Genomic DNA, 20,378 nt, shown 5'->3' with positions numbered 1-20,378 from the left:
TTTAGTCCTTAAAACACACTTTATAAAGTGTAAAGAAGGATGAACAAAGAAAAAGACTTCAGCTGACATACGTAGGTCTGCTGGTCCAGATGAAAACTTCACTGACTTGGGTGATTTTCACACCTGATGATCAGTCTGGGGGATTCACTTCAGTTTGGGGCTCAAATTGCAACATTGTTGCTCTTTCCAGTGGTTATGTTTGCATTCACACTGCACTTGATCAAATGGATCAAATTATCTGGGTAACTAACGATAATGATTGGGCGAACATTCTGTTGGTCACATCTTTACGGGCCAATCAGAGCAACAAAACATGTGACATAGGCGCTACCAAGCTGCGTCCCTACCGAAGGAGTGAACCCCATAGAGAACTGCAGAACGCCCCAAACCATGGCGACTGTAGACATGTCAGTACAAGAATTTTGCCATTTTTTGAAAAGAAAATAACTCAATGCTGTTCTTTTTTCTTCTTTTAATGAAGAAATGTTGTCAAGTGCTGATAGAAGTGGAGCTTTAGCAGCATCCACGCTAATGTCTTCTGCCATTATTGCACCGGCCTCTTGTTGCTGCTTGCTTATGTCACGACTCCGCCGCCCGAAAGTACTGTCCCTCGACGCTGATTGGACCTGACACTTTTTAATCAGGCCCAAACGGTTCAGATGGGAGCTTCACAAGATGGATTCGCCAGTGAGAAACCCGAAAATGAGCGAATCCAGCTGCTTTGCAAGGTTACTGGGTAACGTCATAGAGTTTAAATTTGTAATGTTGAAACAATGAAACAATACACCAAATGTATTCGGTCTTTGGATTTCTGCTTTTGCTTCAGTGATTATGAGCAGCAAGTGAGGCAGTGAGCTGTCCAGCTGTTTGTTCTTTACATGGGAAGAATGAAAGAGAACTGAAGATGTGAGCCGAGAACGAGAACGAGAGACTATGATGTGTTGCCATGGTCACACTGACACCGAGCTAGGTATCGACATGTATTTAACTGTATTAAATGACTTAAATATATTTGTAAATGATGTTTTTTGTGTTGATAGCTGGTGTGTTTGTGTTGGTCTTCCTCTGTATCTTCCCAACTTCCTCCTGTTCAAAGTTTGCCAAACTACCCCTCCTCCTCAGACTCTCAGATAATCCCCTTCCATTTTTTACAACTTTAACTTTTGCTCTTTGAACTGGTTTAAACTGGTTCCACATCACTGAGAGAGGTGTTTTCACTTTTGACTGGCTGTGTTTAAGCAGTGACTGCTGCTGTGTCCAACTTTTGCCATTAGTGTTTACCATTCTGCATCACACATTCATTGCCATGCAAAAGTGTTTTAGAGGGTGACATTGTGTCTAGAGTTTGGAAAAGAGGTCAAGTTTAAGTTGAGTGTTGCAAATTGTGTTTTAGCAATTCTGAACAAGTGTAAGAAGAATAAATGATGTTCTGACTTGAACAGACAGATGGCAGCAGAGCATCACCAGTCCACTTCAAACATGGGCCAACAGATTCACATAGTAGTGTTTCATTTGTACCAGCAGGTGGCGCTACAACATAAAAAGTCCTGTTTGAACTGTACTGGGAGAAGACTGATGTGTTGACCCTGTTAGAGGTCAAAATTATTACATAGGCCACATTTAAGAAAAGGTGGTAGAATTAGGAATCAGACAGGACAGGATGTATATTAAAAAACTTTATTCCCTTAAAGGATAATGCCATACAAAAATAAAGTACACTTTATAAAATAATATCAACATTACTGTGACATACTGGGGGTGTAAATGAGTGGAGGTTTTCAACCACATTAAGCTGAGAACAAATGAGGTCCTGTAGTTAAAAAAAAAAAAAAAAAAAGTTTTTAATGTCCACACATTTGGGATACTTTGATTTATGAGTTTTGCTCTGGAAAAGCTGATATAATTACCCACAATGCAAAACAAAACTAGAGCTCAACTGTCAAACTCTATGTGTAATTACATTAAGAACCAAAAGCATTGACTAAATCCCTACATTGTTTTAATAAAGGCTAGTTTGTATTTAAAGCTCCTGTGAGGAGTTTTTATCCGGTTATGAAATATCCTGATGATGATATTAATGCCTACCAAGTCAAGCTAGATTATCAGCATAAAGGCCAACTGTTTCTTTAAATAGTAATTTACAGTGTATGTGTCAGACGACGGGATTTATTGCATTCTCCAAAAACATTTATTTTTACATTTTCCACAAAAAATGTACTCATTAAGAGATATGGTTCACTGTTACGGAGGATTTTTGATGTAAAACTCACATAGAAAACAGCATAGAGGTCAGAGGTTCTGCTTTGTTCCTCACAGGAGCTTCAATGATGAGTTCTTTCTTAAATGACACGTTCAAGAGAACCTTATTTCTTCTATTTTGCCTTATAAAACCACTCCCATTACTTCGATGTTTATTGCTTCAAATCTCATTCTGACCTGAATTTGTGGAGTCTACGAGGCACTGCATAAATGAAAACAGCATCAATAGAATAAAAGAAATGTACATACTGCATGTAAGCAGAAGTAACTTTCAACATGGAGTCTTAATCTTGGCAATAAATAGATATTTATCCACAATATAGAGTTAATAAAAAAGAGCTCTCATATCAAGCTAGAATAAATAAATAATTTATCAGAAATAAATATATTTTTACTTTGACACAGTAATACATGAAGATGCATGGCATCTATTTGGCTGAGTTCACCTGAACAGAGAAACAGTGTCATGCCTGTTTTCATGGAATATAAATGGTATTGCTTCAGGAGGTTTTGGCTTCGCTGTGAGTAAAAGTGAACGTCTTTTTGGTCTTTTTTTTAAGTCTTATGAACACAGTGTCAGTCCTTTTAAATCTTTGACCTTCAGTCTTCAGGTTGTGCCCTTTTCAACTCAAACAGGTCCACAGAAACGGTCTCTTTTATGCAGGAAAACTGGTTCTCAGATAATAACCAGTTATAAAGTCAAATAATAAAAGATGCAACAGTAACTCCAGACTTTAATCCTGATGCTTCCCCAGCAGGCTCCTCCTTCATCGGCTTCCAACAGGCCCAAAAACAACCCAAAAGAGGTGAACAAGTGTTCTCCATCACTTCCTCTGCTGTTTGTAACAGCACCCCCTCCTGGCCGTCCTCGTTTTGAGGCTTTCTTCTCTTCTCCATTGGGGACAGAGGGCATCCCTCCTCCTCTTCACCTTCCTCAGCCCATACACATGCAGCTGGCAGCTGATAATGACTGGATAGTCCTCCACGTGGTCTGAGCATCCATGAAGGAAACTGGCTCGTACCGGTCTGGCCGGCAGCAGGGGTGGTTGCTGACTTTGCGGGCGGTGCGCCTCGGTAGTGACCCATTCTCCAGCAACGCCCTCAGAGCGAGGTCATAGTTTGTTCTAGAGGACTGACATGAGCCGACACAGAACTTAAAGAGAACAATCTCGTCCGAGTCAAAGCCCAAACCCAGGTCTCGAACCCTCATCTCTCTCTTCTCCACACGGCAGTCTCTGCTGCTCTGCTTCGGCTGTCTGTTTTTACCTTTACCCTTTCTGTCCCCTCTTCCTGTGTCTTCCTCTTCCTCTTTTTCTTTCTTCTTCCTCTTCTTCTTTTTCTTCGGTGACCCCTTGGGTTGAGGTTCTGAGGGGTCAGAGGAGCGGGGAGAGCGTCCCGCCCAGCGACTGCTTGGATGGTCATCCACCTCGTCTATCACAAAGGGGTCTAAAATAGAGAGGACAGAGGAGGGCACAGAGTCAAAATGAAAGTTGTTCAGAATAGCCCTATAACTTTAAACTGCATTTTTTAAAAAGTACAATAGTCAGTAAAAACAACAAAAACAATTTCCCAATAACATTAAGAGGTCAGAGGTTATTGTCCCTGAGAAATTAACATTACAGAGTCAGCAGAAAAAACATAATAATATCATCCGCATAGAGATCATAGAAATAGATATTGATATCTTTATAGTAAGAGAGACACTATCATTAATACAATTGTTAATTAGACTGGGCCCAGAAATGACCCTTGTGGAACACCTTTTGTTTATCTTATGGTGGTTTATTTGAATCCACCAGAAAAATAATCTGGAACCATCTCTGGTTAATTCCAGTAGAGTTGATTCCTTTCTAAAAAAAAAATATGACCCCCCTCTACCTTTAACCTAAAATAACTTGTTGTAAGCCATATTGTGACCGAGACACAAAGCAGATCCCCAGGCCCACACCCTCTCTCCCTTTAATACTGTGTGCTGAAGCAGATGTGCTGTAAATTACACTTTCATAAGAGCTTCAGTACCGTAAAGAGCGTGCCAAGTGGAGTAGGGGTCACTGTCGTCTTCCTGCTCCTCGTCCTCCACCACTTCAGGCAGCGTCACTGGAAGCTCACGCTCCTCCTGGCCTCCCAGCAGGCCCACAGCCCGGCCTGAGACTGATCCCACACCAGCAGCAGCACCAGCTTTCATGTGAGCTCCTTCCACAAGAGGCAGCAAAGAGAGCAACACCCAAAGCAGCACCTATAGGGTGCAGATGGAGAAGTTAGCCAGATAAAATACAAAGAATGTATTTGACTGATTTTGCTGTGTGCTAAAACTTGTCAACTAAATGTAAACTGGGATCCAAAAAGACAGCTACTATATATTAAAAGTATAACAAGATTTGTGTAACTTTGTATTTTGGCTTATATAACTGCTGACCTCGGCCACATTTCTTTTTTAAAACAAGAGCAAAGAGCCACATAAAAAGCTCCTCTTGGCATTGAAGATGTTTTTGCATGTCTCCCATTAGGCTCTAGCATGAATTTTAGCAACCCATTAGCCCTACTGTTCATAAATGAAGGTAGTCTGTAGGGGCCAGGTTAGTAATGAAGCTGCAGATATCTACTTCATTTAGTCTTGTTGCTCTGATTGGCTTGTTCTGAATACGTTCGTCCAATCACCTTCTGAGATTTTTTTTAAAGTCCTTCTTTTACCTAACCGTTAGCATTGGAGGTTCCCCTGATGAATGTGGAATATATAGATAGATATTAAACAGCCTATCTGGCTGGGCAGATTATAGAGAAAATGGAAAGAAAACAAACAAAACAGTCATAAAACAATATGTTGGCACAATATGTTAGAACCCATCACAGGGGTGTTTTTGGCTTCAGTTTTGTACAACTGAAGGAGATGGCGATGCACTGTCCGCCTGGTATACAGTCACTGATCTGGCCTCTTGATAAGCATACAGACGTGAGATCGATACGTCAGTCCCCCTAGCAGCACAAACACTTTTGGTTAGACATTCCAATTTTTCTGTAAGGTAAAACAAAATATTCTTTTGCTCTCATGGTTGCCTTGTCCCTTTTCACAAAACTCATTTAACAAACTGCCATGCTGAAGTAAAACCGATTGAAAATATGAGAAAGTTGAAATGAGAGCAGATAAAGCAGCTCTTTAGGAGCTCTTTAAACGATCTACAGCAGCACTTTGTCTTGAGCCTGTTTCATCAAAAGTGATCTCACTTACTCTTCAGTAATTCTTCAATCAAATAGCTCTGCTTTCCTTTTGCTGCTCAGGATCAAGCTTCCTCTATCGGCTCATGATTCAGCAAAGAAAGCCTTGCTGCTGACACGGTTTATGGAAAGCTCATTTCTGAGCCTTGTGGGATGGATTACATTAACAATTTATACACACACATAACTCATCCTCTAGTTTATGGCCGTCTTTAGAGTACAAATGAAAAATGATAAGGCAGGGTTATTTGGAGAGACGGTGATTTCACAGAAGTTAAAATAGGGAAATGAAGAGAAGATGGAACAGGAGGGAAGGAAAGAGAAGAAGGAGAGTCATTTTCAGGGTGCTCTTTTGGCAACCTGCCTTCTTTCTGACAAACCTTGGCCTTCGCTGACATTACAGAAGCAATCTCGTGTCTATCCTTCCTCCAAACTCTCCATCTGGTCCCACCTGGAGAGAAAGAGAAAGACAGGAATGTAAGGATGAGATCAAGGCTTCACTCTGTCAACTTTCTTCCTCCCAGAACCCCCTTTGAAAAGGGTAACATAAACTAAAGGCACAACATGCGGGCGATATGATGTCTATACATTCACAATTGTACAGATACTGTAAGAAAAAACACAGCACCGTGGGCCCCTGAGTGAGCTGGCATGTCACATAAATCACGTCCTCAATGCACCAGGACGCCGTGTTTGTTGTTGCTTCAGTGTTTGCTGCCAGCTCTTGCGGCCAGTGTTGGCTTGTCGGTTCATACATCCATGCAAACCGCTCCAGCATGGAAACAAAAGGCAGCATCTGCGATACACTTGTCAAAGGCATTCTTCGGGGTTATAACTGTGGCAGAGGTACAAGCGGGGGGACCAGGCAAGGGTGGGAGCACTTCGCGGAGGTCCCAGACAAAAACCACAGAGATGCAGGACAGGTGATAAGAGGTGTTACGGATGCAGATGTTTATATATAGTACGTGCAGGGTGGAGGATACTGCTAGCTGCGACATGGAGCGTCACACAGCTCTGAACATGAGGTCATCAGGCTCTTTTGTTGGGACCCAAATGTGAATGTCAGAGGAGGTCAAAGCATCACGTACATCAGTGGTGGGAGAGGAGATTAGATGTTCAGCAGCTATTTCATCAATTAAAAAATGTATTGTTGAAAGAAAAGTTGTGGGGTCATAATAGTCTGTCATTTCTATCAATCATACATTATATTAATTTATCAAGAAAAAAAACACTTGAATATAATTTTACTTTTCTGATTGTTCCAAGACATTCAAAGTTAAATTGTTATTAAATTTTTAAAACATAGCTGAAAAAAAATAGTTGGTAGCTGTTTTTAAAGATGATGATACATATTTTTCAGCTTATGTCCTTGATATTGTTGTGGAATTAATACTCTAGGAGCTGCAACACCATTTACAGTGCCTATAAAAAGTATTCACCCCCTTAGATGTTTTACCCTTTATTGATTTCATGAATCAATCATGGTCAATGTAATTTGGCTTTTTTTGATGAACAAAAATCTCTTTAATGTGAAAGTGAAAACAGATTTCTACAAAGTAATGTCAACTAAATAAAGATATGTAAGGTAAAATAAGTGATTGCATAAATTTTCACCCCTTTCAACATTACTGACCTAACTCAACAGAGGATCGGCCAACTGGTGCTAGTAGTCTCATAATTAGGGACATGGGGATCACCTGAGTGCAGTGAATGTGTCTCAAGTGATTGTAGTATAAAGACACTTGTGTCTGGAAGGTCCAGTCACTAGTAAATGAGTATTCCTGGCTACCATTACACCATGAAGACAAAATAACACTCCAAGCAATTCACTGAAAAGTATATGTCAGGGGATGGAGGAAAAAAGATTCCAAGGCACTGCACATCCCCTGAAGTTCAGTTAAATCCTCAAGAAATGGAAAAAATATGGCACATGTATAAATCTCACAAACTGAATGACTGTGCAAGAAAGGGACTAGTGAGTGAGGCCACCAAGACACTTCTGATACTCTGAAGGAGTTTCAAGTTTCAACAGCTGAGATGGGAGAGACTCTGCATACAACGTTTGTCCGGGTTCATCAGCAGTCAAAGCTTTATGGGAGAGTGGCAAAGAGAAAACCACTGCCGAAGAAAACTCATTAAATCTTGACTGGAGTTTGCCAAAAGACGTGGGAGGCTTTATAGTCAAGTGGAAGAAAGTTCTTTGGTCTGATGAGACCAAAATGGTGCTTTTTTTGGTCATCGGACAAGATGCTATGTTTAGCAGACACCAAACGCTGCACATCAGCACAAACACACCATCCCTACTGTGAAGTACACTGGTGGCAGCACTGGTGTGGATGCTTCTCAGCAGCTGACCCAGGATGGCTTGTAAAGGTAGAAGGTAACGTGAATGCGGAAAAATACAGCTCCTGGCTTTCACCACATGACGTCATTCCTCTTCGGACTGTAGAACCTTTCTCTACCAGGACAAAGTTCTCTTTTGGTTTCTGTGTCGGCGTTTCTATAACTGTAAGATGTTTTACGGGGGTGGAGTTGTTAGCCCCACTCCCAACAACCAACCTGGAGGACCAGGTGCTGCTTTTCGTCTGGCCTCTACCCTAGAAACCTGCCCAGCTTGGTTAGACCCACTGAGGGTATAAACCCCCTCTGGTATAGCCTTCAGAGTCACGGAGGCATGCAAGCAACCCCACTTTGGCAAGGTAGCAACACTAGGGGAGACTATGGTTTGAGAGAAGATTTATTTTCCAGCAAGACAATGACCCAAAGAATATACAAAAGTGGTTTAAAGGTGGTGTTCTGGAGTGGCCCAGTCAAAGCCCAAGCCTCAATCCAATAGAGATTTTATGGCTGGACTTGAAAAGGGCTTTTCACACCTTACCCCTTCACAACCTGACAGAGCTCGAGCACTTTTGCAAGAAGAATGGAGTAAAATTGCAGCATCCTGGTGTGCAAGATGATTGAGACCTATCCACACCAACTCAGTGCTGTGATTTCAGCCAAAGACACATCTACTACATCCTGACTTGAAGACGGTGAATACTTATGCAGTCACTTTTATTTTAATGTTTTTTATTTAATTTACATAACTTTGTAGAAATCTGTTTTCACTTTGACATTACAGAGGGTTTTTTTTGTTAATAAAGCAAAATACTGACCATTTTTGATTTATGACATCAATATAAGGGTAAAATATCCAAGGGGTGAATACTTTTTATAGGCACTGTACAAATGTGGTTGATGACCCCTGGCCTGTACTCTACAGCCAGAATAAAATACAACAGAGACATCAAGTGATGAAATCCTCAATAACATGAGGTAAAGCAACAGTAGGCTACTTTATTGATGGACAGAAATGATCTCATCAGACAGTCTGGTGAAGAGCAGTAGAGCTCAAAACGTCACAACTATTTTATTAAGGGAAACAAATGTACAATGCCAAATCCCCCCTCATCCTCTGAGTTATGCCACCTGTAAAAATAATACAGGTTCAGGTTTAACATTGAAGTTGTAACTTTAGCCTAGCATTGAAACTGTCTCAGCTTGTGAAACACCTCAGATGTCAGTTTATTGTAAACTCCATGATAAGTTAGAATTTATGTTCAAACTTGGCTAGCATAGCTGGTGCAACCCATAGCTGGTATTTCTGTGGTTCAGAAACCAAAACTATCTTTCATAAACTCAACTCTTCTTTGTCTTCTTTTAAAAACTCACAATACCATACTTTGATTTTTCTATAGTACATTAAACAGCTTTTACAAACAAACTTATCCATCTTACGTGCTCCTCTCTTCAGCACCAATCTTTAACTTTAATCTTCTGAGTCGGCCCCCATATCTCGTCCATCTCTGAGACCACATCTGTGATCTCTAGGATGCTTTGTTTAACCTCGGCTCTGAACTAAACCAACACTGAACACCCATAGTAATGTATCTGAGCGTGTGATCTCATCGTTTACAGCACACAATGTTTATTTAGCCATCAAAAAAAAAAATCTCAGCACTTCTGTCTGTGCAGTGAGATGGAAGACTGACAAAAGGTTACAGATTGCAGGCCAGGATAAGACCTGTTGCTGCATTCATGTAATCCTGCGTGATTCAACTGTAGAAGGGGAAGCAAAGGTACCAGTACAGAGGTGTGGGAGAGACTGAGAGCATAATTCACTCTTCTAGAGAACACACTCAAGCTGCAACATAAAACCAAAGCGCGGACTCCTCGGCCCTCTGAGCTGATTTAAAAACCTATCAGCAGGAGAGGTGCCACTCTGAGTCCTTAATGCCACAGCTGGGAGTGTTTAGCCTCTTTAAGATCAGGGAGTCCACACAGGCCTGTCTGCTGGTTCATTTCATCCCAGTGCTCCGGAGCTGTTTACAGCGCAGCGCCTGCAGCCTTTTTCAGGGATGAGGTGGGTGGGGGAGTCCAGGAGGAGGAGAAGGAGCAGGACACAGGTCCTTGAAGTACTCCAGACTGACACAAGCCCACTGATGTTGTGTGTGCGTTCGCTTTCAGATCCACCATCCCCTGATCTCTGTGTGTGTTCAGAAAGGCGGGGCATGTGTTCCTTCCTTGTTTGGCTGATTAAAGCATTTGGTTTGTCCATCAGGCTGCATGTTTGCAGCAGTGAGAGCCCACTTCTGTCACCTTTCATTTGCACTGTTGTGCCTTTGTGCTCATTTTGTTGTTCACAGTTATTTTAGTGGAGTAGCTTTCCTCAAGCAAGTACAGCCCATGAAACCAGAGTCAGCCACTATCTATGGGGCTTCTTCTGCTGTTGTGAACTGCTAATACAAATACCAGGCGAGTGCTTTCAGGGGCTGGATGTGGATTTTTGTTAGGGGGGTTTTTATGAGGAAGAGAGAATCAGTTTTTGAACAGAGACCAGGGCAAGAAACATCAGCTTACCAAGAAGGTCCCAGCCTGCTGACTGAATTAGCCGGGCCCATGACAAACCCAGAGAGTGGGCCCTCCTCAGCTCTGATTTATTGATGATGTTGATATTTGTGGGTTGGACCCATAGAAATGGTGCTAGCATCCTGGCTAACAGTTACCTCAATTTGGAGCTAAAGTGTGTGAAAAAAGTGCTGTTATTGGGTTCTTATTATTATTGAGAAATAATAAGTGTTTGAGAAGGGCAGGACTTTTCAAAAATTCTTTGAAAGGTGATTAGACAAATGTTCTGTCACATTCATGATGGGCCAATCAGAGCAACAAGAAAAAATCAGGTACTAGACATGTGCAACTCCAATGAGCTATAAAGGCAAGCGCTGCTGTAGTTTCTAAAAAGTGGAGCTTGTTGGTGGCTAAAACTCATGTAAAGGCCTATCAGAGACGTACAAAGACATCTTCCCTGCCATGAGAAGCTTTCAGAGTGGCTTTGTGATCTTGTTCTAATAAAAAAAATGTGGTCAAGGTCAGATTAAACTGCCGTTTTTAACGGCTACATCCGAGCTAATAGCTACAGTGGTAGGAGCCATTGTAAACTGTACAGCTTAACGCCACCTGTAATGACCGAAAATTCATGCCAAAGTAGGTCAGGAGAAGATAAACTGCCACTGTACTAGAGCTACACCCAAGCTAGTTGCTACACCAGTGGCAGCCATTGCTGTCAGTTTCTTGTACAGCTTAACCCTGTAGCTACCACCTCGTCTTCTTCAAATGACACTGATTGGTCTGATTGGCTCTCTCTCTTCCTCTCCTGATAGCTGCACAGAAACTTTCATCACGTCTGTCCCATAAATTCACCCATTATTCTGCAACCTCTCTTGTCAAACGTCAACTTCTTCCATCGTTTACTTTGTGAATTTATGATAGGATTCCGTGAAGTTCCCGCGCTGGTTCTGATCAGGAATTAATTGACATTGTCACACTTCCTCCCGCAGATCAGCTGTTTTAAAAACCAGATCGCAGGTGAAAACAAATAAAGACAATGTATATTTTAAAATGATTCAACTAGAGACGATTTCCCTGAAGCAGAAACAGAGAGAGGAAGAGAAAGAAGCAAAACGGATGAGCTGCTGTGTGTGAGGGAAGGGGAGGGGTGCAGGGGTGTGTGTGAGGGGGTGTAAGGGGGCAAGATCAACTGGTTTATATTAGTTTTATTTGAGGAGAAGACCCCAATAAAACAGATAGCTAATAAAGTAGGATTAATGTTATGATGAAAATAATTAACCCATAGTGATCACTTTTTTAAACAAATGGAAATTAAAATAAAAACCTTATTATTGCAACAAGCAATCTGATCATTAAAATCAATGATAATTTTACTAACCAAGAACTGTGCCTTTTATATGCGACTAACTCAGGCTAAATTGCAAAGACTTTGTATTTCTTATTATTGTAGTAATATATCCTTTAGTTATTTTAAGATACTTTAAAGTATTGTTAAGTGAGTGTAGTGGGGAATATACAAGAGTCCTATTTGGTGCGATTATTCTTGCTTCACTAAGGGCTGCAAAATGTCCTCCTTTTTGTTGCTGTGGAAACAGCCACCCTACAGACATGGGGTCTAGCACATCCATCTGCTTTGTAATGTTAGCATTGGTTTTCCCAGGCATGGAAAAGTAAAGTGGCCCACTGAAAATGGCGGATTGAGAACCACTTATCCAAACCTGTTGGCTACATCTTGGTCTAATGTCAGTCACATTTCTTAAAACATGGCCTGGGGGGCAGAAAACTGCTGACTTTTTAGATATATAAGCTAGTTTGTTGGTTATCGTTAGCTTCAGCAAACACACCTACATTATATTCTTTAGGGTAAATAAAAACATGTTTGAGGTATCAGTTAAGTTATGAAATTACATCTTATCATATATTCATGGAGAAAAAAATCCTAGATGCAGTAGTTTTTACCTGCTGGAGGCTAACTAACCTAGCTGACAGCAAAGGGGAAATAAATGCTGGAAATGAGTGGAATGTCCATAGATTTGATGACCAAAATCATATCTAAATGTGTTTTATCTGTTAAATTCACTTATTTTTAACGTAGACTACAATAATGCAGAAGAAGAAATGAGATGTTTTCTTTCTCCAAACTTGAATCAGGGCTCAGCCAAAGAGCTTTAAATCTGAGTTTTACAACACTCCTGTTACATTTATTCTGGGTGCATTCATAGTTCAAACACTTGTTTCTCAGCTTCTCTGTGAGGCTGTATGGAGTAATGCTTTAATTCCACATCTATTACTTCTAAAGATTTCAGTCCTTCTTCCCTAATTTCTGATTTGGTCCTATTTTTCTTCAGAAAAGCTGCAGCATTAATGTGTTTCTGATTAGTGGTCTTGGTTCCTACTGTATTCTATTACACCCTCAGACGCGAGCTCTGCCCACAGAGCCTCCATAAACCTCTCACCCTGTAAAAAAAGAAATCTCAAAGCTCTCCTGTGTTACCTCGCTCTAAAAAGCCAACCCTCTCTGATAATGACCTCCTATTAGAGACACACTGCTCTCTGCTGTGCACGCTCATGCGCTTGTACGAGAAATGTTCTGACCTCCAGCTTTAACCTGTCACTACCGCTGTGCCTGATTGCAGGAGCGAGGAGGAAAACAAGAGTACAGTAAATCACTGCTGGCTCAATAAAAGACACCTGCAGTGTAAGAGGAGATGCAGGAGGGAGAGGCAGAACACCAGGAGAGCCGTCTGATCACTACCAGACACTGAGAAATCTGCGGAGGTCCTGCAAAACGTAGCATGATGATATCTGCTCTGTTCACATGTGCCCCAAAGAGCTCTGCATATATGCAGTGTGAAACCTTGTTTTGTATCAGTGCTTTAATCCTGAATCACAGGCTCTGTGGATGGAGTTAAGATCTGTTCAGAAATATCTCAAACAAGAGGCTTCTGGTGGTGATGTAAAGTCAAAACTCTGACTTTTTATTCTTCAGTGCAGGCGACAGCCAAGGCTGGAGTCATAATGTTTTCAGATCATCAAGTCAGTCCATCCAGGCCATTCTTATAAACACAGTATCGAGAACACTTTGAAGAATTTCCTTCAAACTTTGCACAAATGTCCACTCTGAAGCATGAACATTTAAGATGTTGGTAGATTTAGGTCAAAGGTCAAGGTCATTGGGCTTCATGTTCATCTCTTGTTTGTGAACACAGTATCTCAAGAATTTTTTGAGGGATTTTCTTCAAACTTAGCAAAATTATCTTCACCTATTCAAGGATGAACTGAAAAGATTTTGGAGGTCAAAGTCATTCGGCCTCATGTTCATCCCTTGCTTGAAGACACCTTCTGCCAAGAACACTTTGAGGGACTTTTGTCAAACTTGAGGATGAACTGAGTTTGGGGGTCATAAGTTAAAGTTTAAGATCACTGAGCTTCATGTTCATCCCTGGCTTAGGAACATGATATCTGAAGGAGGATTTGAAGGATATGAGGATATCTTTGCTGATTCAAGGATGAACAGATGAGACATTCAAAGTCAAAACCATTAAGCCTTATGTTTATCCCTTGTTTTTGATACAATATTACAAGAATGCTTAGAGGATACTTCTTTACACTGACATAAATGTTTTCTTCCACTCAAGATTAAATTATTGAGGGGTGCAGGTGGCCGAGTGGTTAAGGCGCGCCCCATGTTCGCGGATGGCCCAGGTTCGAGTCCAGCCTGAGGCCCCTTGCTGCATGTCTCTCCCCCACTCTCGTCCCTGTTTCCAACTCTATCCACTATGCTCCTCTATCATTTAAAGGCCCAAAAATGCCCAAAATAAACCTTAAGAAAAAAAAAAAAAGATTAAATTATGGATGTCAAAGGTGAAAGTCACTGGACCTTTTCTTGCTTTTAAGATTTCTACCTGTCACACTACCACAGAAACTACCCCAGCCCTTCTTCATAACCAATAACTGTGCTGTCTGAAAACTGAATACCTTAAAAAGGCACGTAAGCCCCAGATGAGGCATGCGTTTTAAGGAGCTAAAGATTATTCACGGGGCCCTATGTGCCTAAACCCCGATCTGGGGAGGGGCAGTATGGGCAGCCAAGGTCAAGCTCGACAGCATCTCTTTGTCCTGGCCTTTTCAACCTTGGTAATACACCCAGAGACTGCCTGTGATTTTCAGGCCCTTGAGACATGCACTGTACGACCAGGGGCTTGTGGCAGCCCAACTACCCACCCAGAGTCACTGGCCCTCATTTATCAAATGTACGTACACCAAAAATTTTAGAGTAAGATGTATGAAAGAGTCGAATCCCACGCCAGGTCTGAGCTTGTGTATGCAAGTTTCAACTCAGTGTGGAATCGCTTTGCAGCTTAAATCTGGATGTGTCCAATCAGATCTGACCTTGTATTTAACATTAAATCAAAGCCTTGACAATCCACATGAGCAACATTGTTTTTTAATTGATGTTTAGCACAGCAAGCTTTCAGCTGATTTCCTTGTTCTTTCTTATCTTTGATGAACAAGCTTTTCTTTTGGCTATTGATTTATTCTAAAAATAAAATAGACAGGCTGCCTGTTAGATGGTACCTATAGGCCATGCTTACTCGCCACATCCACCCCTTACTCTGCCCTAAAGGTGCAGACATTGAATTTTTTTTTTTAACAGATTATTTTCCAATGCCCCTGGTAATATGCAAGGACATCCTGAGCATGATGGTGCCAGCTTATTTGCCACTTCTGCACCTTAATTCAGTCTCAGTGTTTGGCCCAAACATGCCTAAAACTTCTGCATAGTACTGTATATGTTGTGTTTTAGGCAAAAATCAGTCAAATGTATGCCTAATCTAAATCAGTGTCATTGAAAATTTAAAAAAGAGAACATCACGCAGTTTGCAGCATGACATTAATTAAATTTTTGACACCTACCCCTGGCAGCAGTTTAAGACCTAAAAGATATTATAGTGTAGAAACAATCATTTTTGTTGTTTGTGGTCTGGTTTTCTTTTCTGGGTCATACATAGACATCAGTGCTAACTTTAGACTGTTTTTTAAGTATAAAGATAAATCCTCATAGGAGCTTTAATGCAACATTTATGAACATTAGCATGATGGCCAGGAGTTGTGTTTCTGCTTATTACCCTTTCCTCCTGTTCCTTCATGATTCATCCAAAAGTTCTTACATGTTAAATATCTTCTTCTTGTCTTAAAAGTGCTCTCTTCCCCTCTCCAACTGAAACAATTTCACTCTTCAGCAGTTATGTCTTAAGTGTGCGTGCCAAAGAGACAAAAGAAATGCCTATGATGAAAGTAAGGTGATTTAAAAACAGAGAATGGGTAACGGCCCAGGTGAAAGAAAATGAGATAAACCTAATTGAACTTCTGAATGGGAGAAAAGAAAAGATAAGGTGAACTCGGGGAAGCGAGGGAATGCAAAAAAAGTGAAGAAAGAGCGCAGACTGAAGCCCGATCACTCTGTAATCCCATAATCCCTGGCAGGCAGGCAGGATGTAATTGCTCGTTAGTGCCAGTTTCCACTCTGAGGCCTGTCACTGCTGGAAAACCGCAAAGCGCCGGCGAAATGAGAAACAGATAGCAGGTCCCATGCTTGGGTTCAGATAGGTGGAGAGGCCCCCCAACACAAAACACACACACATGTGCTCACGCTGACACAGGCTGTTCTGACTGTCGCTACTTTTCTGATAATCCCCTCACTGCCACAAAAACAGCCGTGATGAAGCCGATGTTCATTAATTTCCCACACAGTTTCAGGACACACACGGGGAGCTGGAGTAATCAGAGGTGTGGACACTACACAGCTTGGAGGAGGATGGTGAAGAGAGGAGTGAATCTGTATGACCTCACCTCTCTGTGTGTTTCTCCCACCAGGAGGTTTTATTAAACGGCTGACAACATCTAAGCCTGGAGGTGTCTGAGATTCTTCCAGGCCCAAAAGAGACAGAAAATCTCAAGAGAGAGCAACGTGCAGGGAGGGAAACTCTGGCTGACAGAGAACATCGACAGGGTGAGCTGGGTTTGATTCAACTATCCAAAACAAGCAGACCGATGCAGAAAACAGACACATCACTTTATAATCTTGCACAGACTTTATGAACTCTTTGGTCTCTTTGGTTAACACTTTGCTTTTCTTTATTCACCACCAAAATAAAACTGAATTCATAGCCAACACTGGACCCAGACCAGAGATATACTTGCCTTTATGCAATGTATGTTACTGGAGAAATCCACAAGAGGGCACAAGGGAGAACTAAAGATGAACCCAGCAACCTGATGTGTGGGATGTAAACTATAAACATGGAAATGGTAAATATTGTAAAAATTCTGAGCTCCAAAGTCTTTATAAAAACAATTATAAACAATTATAAACAACAGAGTAGCTCAGACTGATGACTGGTGGTCAGATCAGTACCATCTGCACTGATTTGTCCAACATTTTCCTCTGTGCACAGATGTAACTCTCCTGGTGTATCTTATTACTATAACTAGCGGTGTGTCTGCATGTCTGTGTTGATTTACATGCTACACTGTTGCTCCAATTATCCTGATGCCTCTCAGAAGACTTTCTGGGTGTAATGGTTTTCAAACTGAACCATGAAAAAAATCATAATTATGTTCAGATTTCGAATCAAATTCAAATTGTTGCGCCTTTTGCTTCAGGCTGCCCCCGTCATCCACATCCCCCATTACATCACTTCTTCTGTGTAACACATACCCTCACTCTGCCACAACGCTGAAGAGGAGACGGTGTTTGCTCTCAAACACACACGCTAAAAGACTCAGGCTCATGACTGTTTTTTCTTTGTAAGTGCAAGAAAAAGTGAAAAAGTGTTGAAACACACTCACAAGGAAACATATTAGACATGCCTGGATGTGATGATACACCTGCTCCACAATCTCTGATTCAAGTAAGCTCTCTTTAAAGTATTTCTCCATGCTCATATTTATCAAGATAACACAGGAGATGTGTCACACGTTGGTGTTGGAGTTCATGGTTTGTTTGCTGTTATTTGTTGGATGTGGTTGCCAGTGCTGCATAAACATGTTTAAATGTGTCCGTCTCCAGGTTAAAAGTGGCAAAAAAGGCTAGATAAGTTAGTAGAAAGGGTTAAAAAGTGATAAAGTAGAAAAGTGGGGTTAAAGGTGGAAAAAAAATGGATTAAAAAAAAGTGAAAAGTGTTTAAAACATGGCAAAAACAATTTTTTGAACAGCTGCAAAAATGGGTAGAGTGGCAAAAATGGGTTAAACAGACAAATATGCAAAACAAGAACAGTAAAAAGGGGTTAAAACTGATAAAGTAGTAAAAGAGCTTAAAAACGGGCAAAAATGGGTTACAAAAATGGGTCTAAAATGCTTAAAGGCGTTTAAAAATGCCTAAAATTTAGTTTAACATAGGCAAAAATGGGCAAAGTCTGGCAAAAATAGGGGGAAATTTTGAAGAAATTGGTTAAGAATGACCAAAAAATTGGTGTGTAGATGGCTAGTGGTTCAAGACACGCCCCATGTACATGGGCGGCCTGGGTTCAAATCCGGCCTGTGGCCCTTTCCTGCATGTCTCTCTGCGCTCTCTTGTTCCTGTTTCTGACTCTAGCCACGATCCTCCTCTATCAATAAAGGCACAAAAGCCCCCAAAAGTACATCTAAAAAAAGTTGCAAAAATAGCCAGATAGATTAGTAAAAAGGGGTTAAAAGTGATTAAGTAGTGAAAAGGGGTTAAAAGGAGCAAAAATGTGTGACAAAAATGGGTGTTATATGATGAAAAGTGGTTACAAATTGGTGAAAATTTGTTTAACAGTGGCAAAAATGGGCAAATATTGGAAAAAAATAGGTGAAAGAGGAAAAAACTGAAAAAACTTTTGAAAAATTGGTTAAAAGTGACAAAAAAAGTTGCACAAATGGCCAGATAGAGTAGTAAGAACAGGTTATAAAGTGGCATAAAGAGTTAAAAGTGGAGGGAAAATGGGCTAAAAAAAGGAAAAAGTGGCCCATTCTCTGGGTTTTTCAGGGGCCCAGCCAACTCTGCAAGAAGGCCTGACATCAAGTAGATCTCCAGCTTCACACTCACGAAAAACAAGGCTCCACTTTGGTACTGATGGTGTAAAATCTCTACTAGCAGGCATCTTTAGATTGTTATAGTTTTAACATTATAGCATTTCCGTGATGTGCTTATAAATCAAGGCCCCTCAATTGGCAAAAACTGAGAAAGTGAAATAAAAGATGAAAAGGATGTAGCCAGAAGTAGCATCCCTTGGTGCTTTTCCTGTTTTTAAGGGCCGGCACACTGAACAGACAAGCACCTATTTTAAACTTGGCTGTAGGGTTAAACAGCACAGCCTGGACCTCATTAAACAACCTATTAGGGGAAAACTCATTGATTGCCTTGTGATAAATCTAAGTGATTAGTGATTTACTTTACTGACCCTGCAGTGTTTTTTACACACCAAAGAGAGACGCTCCTGAGAAACGTGTCTAATGGTTCTTCAGTGGGATAAATTAGCCACTTTAGTAAGTGTTTAAAGTGTACCAGTTCTGGATTAACACCCGTGCACATGCAGGTTCAGGATGCCAAAGGTGCTGCAAAGGGTTACAGCAGGCTATTAAAGAAGCAAGATCAGTGGTTCACAATAAACTCATGCATTTTCATGGGGCATAAAAGTGTCATCTGTGACCAGCAGTTAAACCCCAAACTGCAACTCTGAAGTCTCTATTTCAACACAGATGGAGTGAGAAAGAACTGATGTCATTATCTCAGCTACTAAAGACGCCAGGCTCTGTTAAACCAAACACATTCTCCCTCTGAAGCATTTTCTCTGCTGTATTGATGTATTACCCCAGAAATGGAGTCACAAGCACAACATATAACAGCAGTCTTTAACAAGTATGTTGATTTAACAGCTCACGTATCTTTAACAGTCCCTTAAACTGGTTTCAGATATGCAGAACAATCTCCTGTCATGTAGACACATCGCTGCTCTGCTGCATGCCTGGCTAATCACTACTTGTTCGTTAAATTGAGCATTTACGTCATTACTGTCAGGCCCTCAGTTAAAGCTTCTTCTCAGCGTATGATTGTAAATCAATCTGTCAGTAAAAGTTCATTAGACAGTTATTGGTTCAGTTAGTCCCCATCTCCACAGTGGGAGGGAAACAAAAATACCAGAGTGTCATCCCTGCAATGAAAGGAATACATAATATCTGTAGTTGTCTTGTTGTAGGACTAACACCTAGCTAAAAATGCTAAAATAACATTTCAGATGAGAAAATGAATTTAAGCAAACAAAAATCTTATTACATATACTGTTCCAATAAGATCATTTAGAGATAAAAACTACATTTTAAACTGCTCTTTCTTTTCAAAATAAAGCTAAAATCGAGATCAGCTTTTAATAACATGCAAGCAAAGAATTAGTTAGTATCTGTGTCTATTGATGGTGTTTTTGTTGGTGTTTATTTACAGGACTCATTTTGTACACAAAACCAATGACAATGTGGAAGTGCAAAAAAAACCTGCAGTTCCTCTAGTGTCCACTAGAGGCTAGCTGCAGGAGCACCAGAAGTCACATACACACGAATGGTTAAAATGTCAATTTTTACACCGGAAATAAACAAATTCACAGCCTGTTTCAAAAAATGATTTTGGTCAGAATAGTTAAAACCTTTAGGGGCACACACTTACATGGGTTGATTTATTTTTTAACTTGTCCTTTTTGGTTTGAAGAAGGATATGCGTTATGCATAAAAAGACGCGTGACGATACGACAAAAAACACTCAACATCCGGCAAATCTGTCTTTTAAAAATTCAAAAGTAAAAAGATTGCGGGCCAATTCTGAAAATTTTTAACTATCAATCCTCTTGCACTAAAAATCTCTGCTTACATATAGTTTGTCTTGTCTAACCCAGGGTTTCTTAACATTTTTTCTGTCAAGGCACCCTTTAAAAATGTAAAAAACCTCAAGTCATCCCAGTCCAAATGTACTGATAAAAATATTAACATTCTACATTCCTATGAC

The 20,378-nt window shown here is 40.7% G+C and overlaps 1 protein-coding gene across 1 annotated transcript in view; it reads right to left on the bottom strand.

Moving 5' to 3' along the window:
* Positions 1–2,594: 2,594 nt before the first annotated feature.
* The window catches only part of LOC121520174 (artemin), a 32,337-nt gene continuing 14,553 nt past the window's right edge, over positions 2,595–20,378 (bottom strand). Inside the window, exons 2-4 of the mRNA XM_041803523.1 lie at positions 5,853–5,923; positions 4,279–4,495; positions 2,595–3,705 (exon numbers count right to left, since the gene is read on the bottom strand). Coding sequence (XP_041659457.1) covers positions 3,194–3,705; positions 4,279–4,495; positions 5,853–5,923 — 800 coding nt within the window. The 3' untranslated portion in view covers positions 2,595–3,193. The remainder of the gene's footprint in view (positions 3,706–4,278; positions 4,496–5,852; positions 5,924–20,378) is intronic.

Source organism: Cheilinus undulatus, linkage group 13, assembly GCF_018320785.1.
Source record: "Cheilinus undulatus linkage group 13, ASM1832078v1, whole genome shotgun sequence".
Taxonomy (NCBI): domain Eukaryota; kingdom Metazoa; phylum Chordata; class Actinopteri; order Labriformes; family Labridae; genus Cheilinus; species Cheilinus undulatus.
Note: the sequence above shows the minus strand (reverse complement) of the source record. Positions and strands in the feature narration are given on the sequence as shown.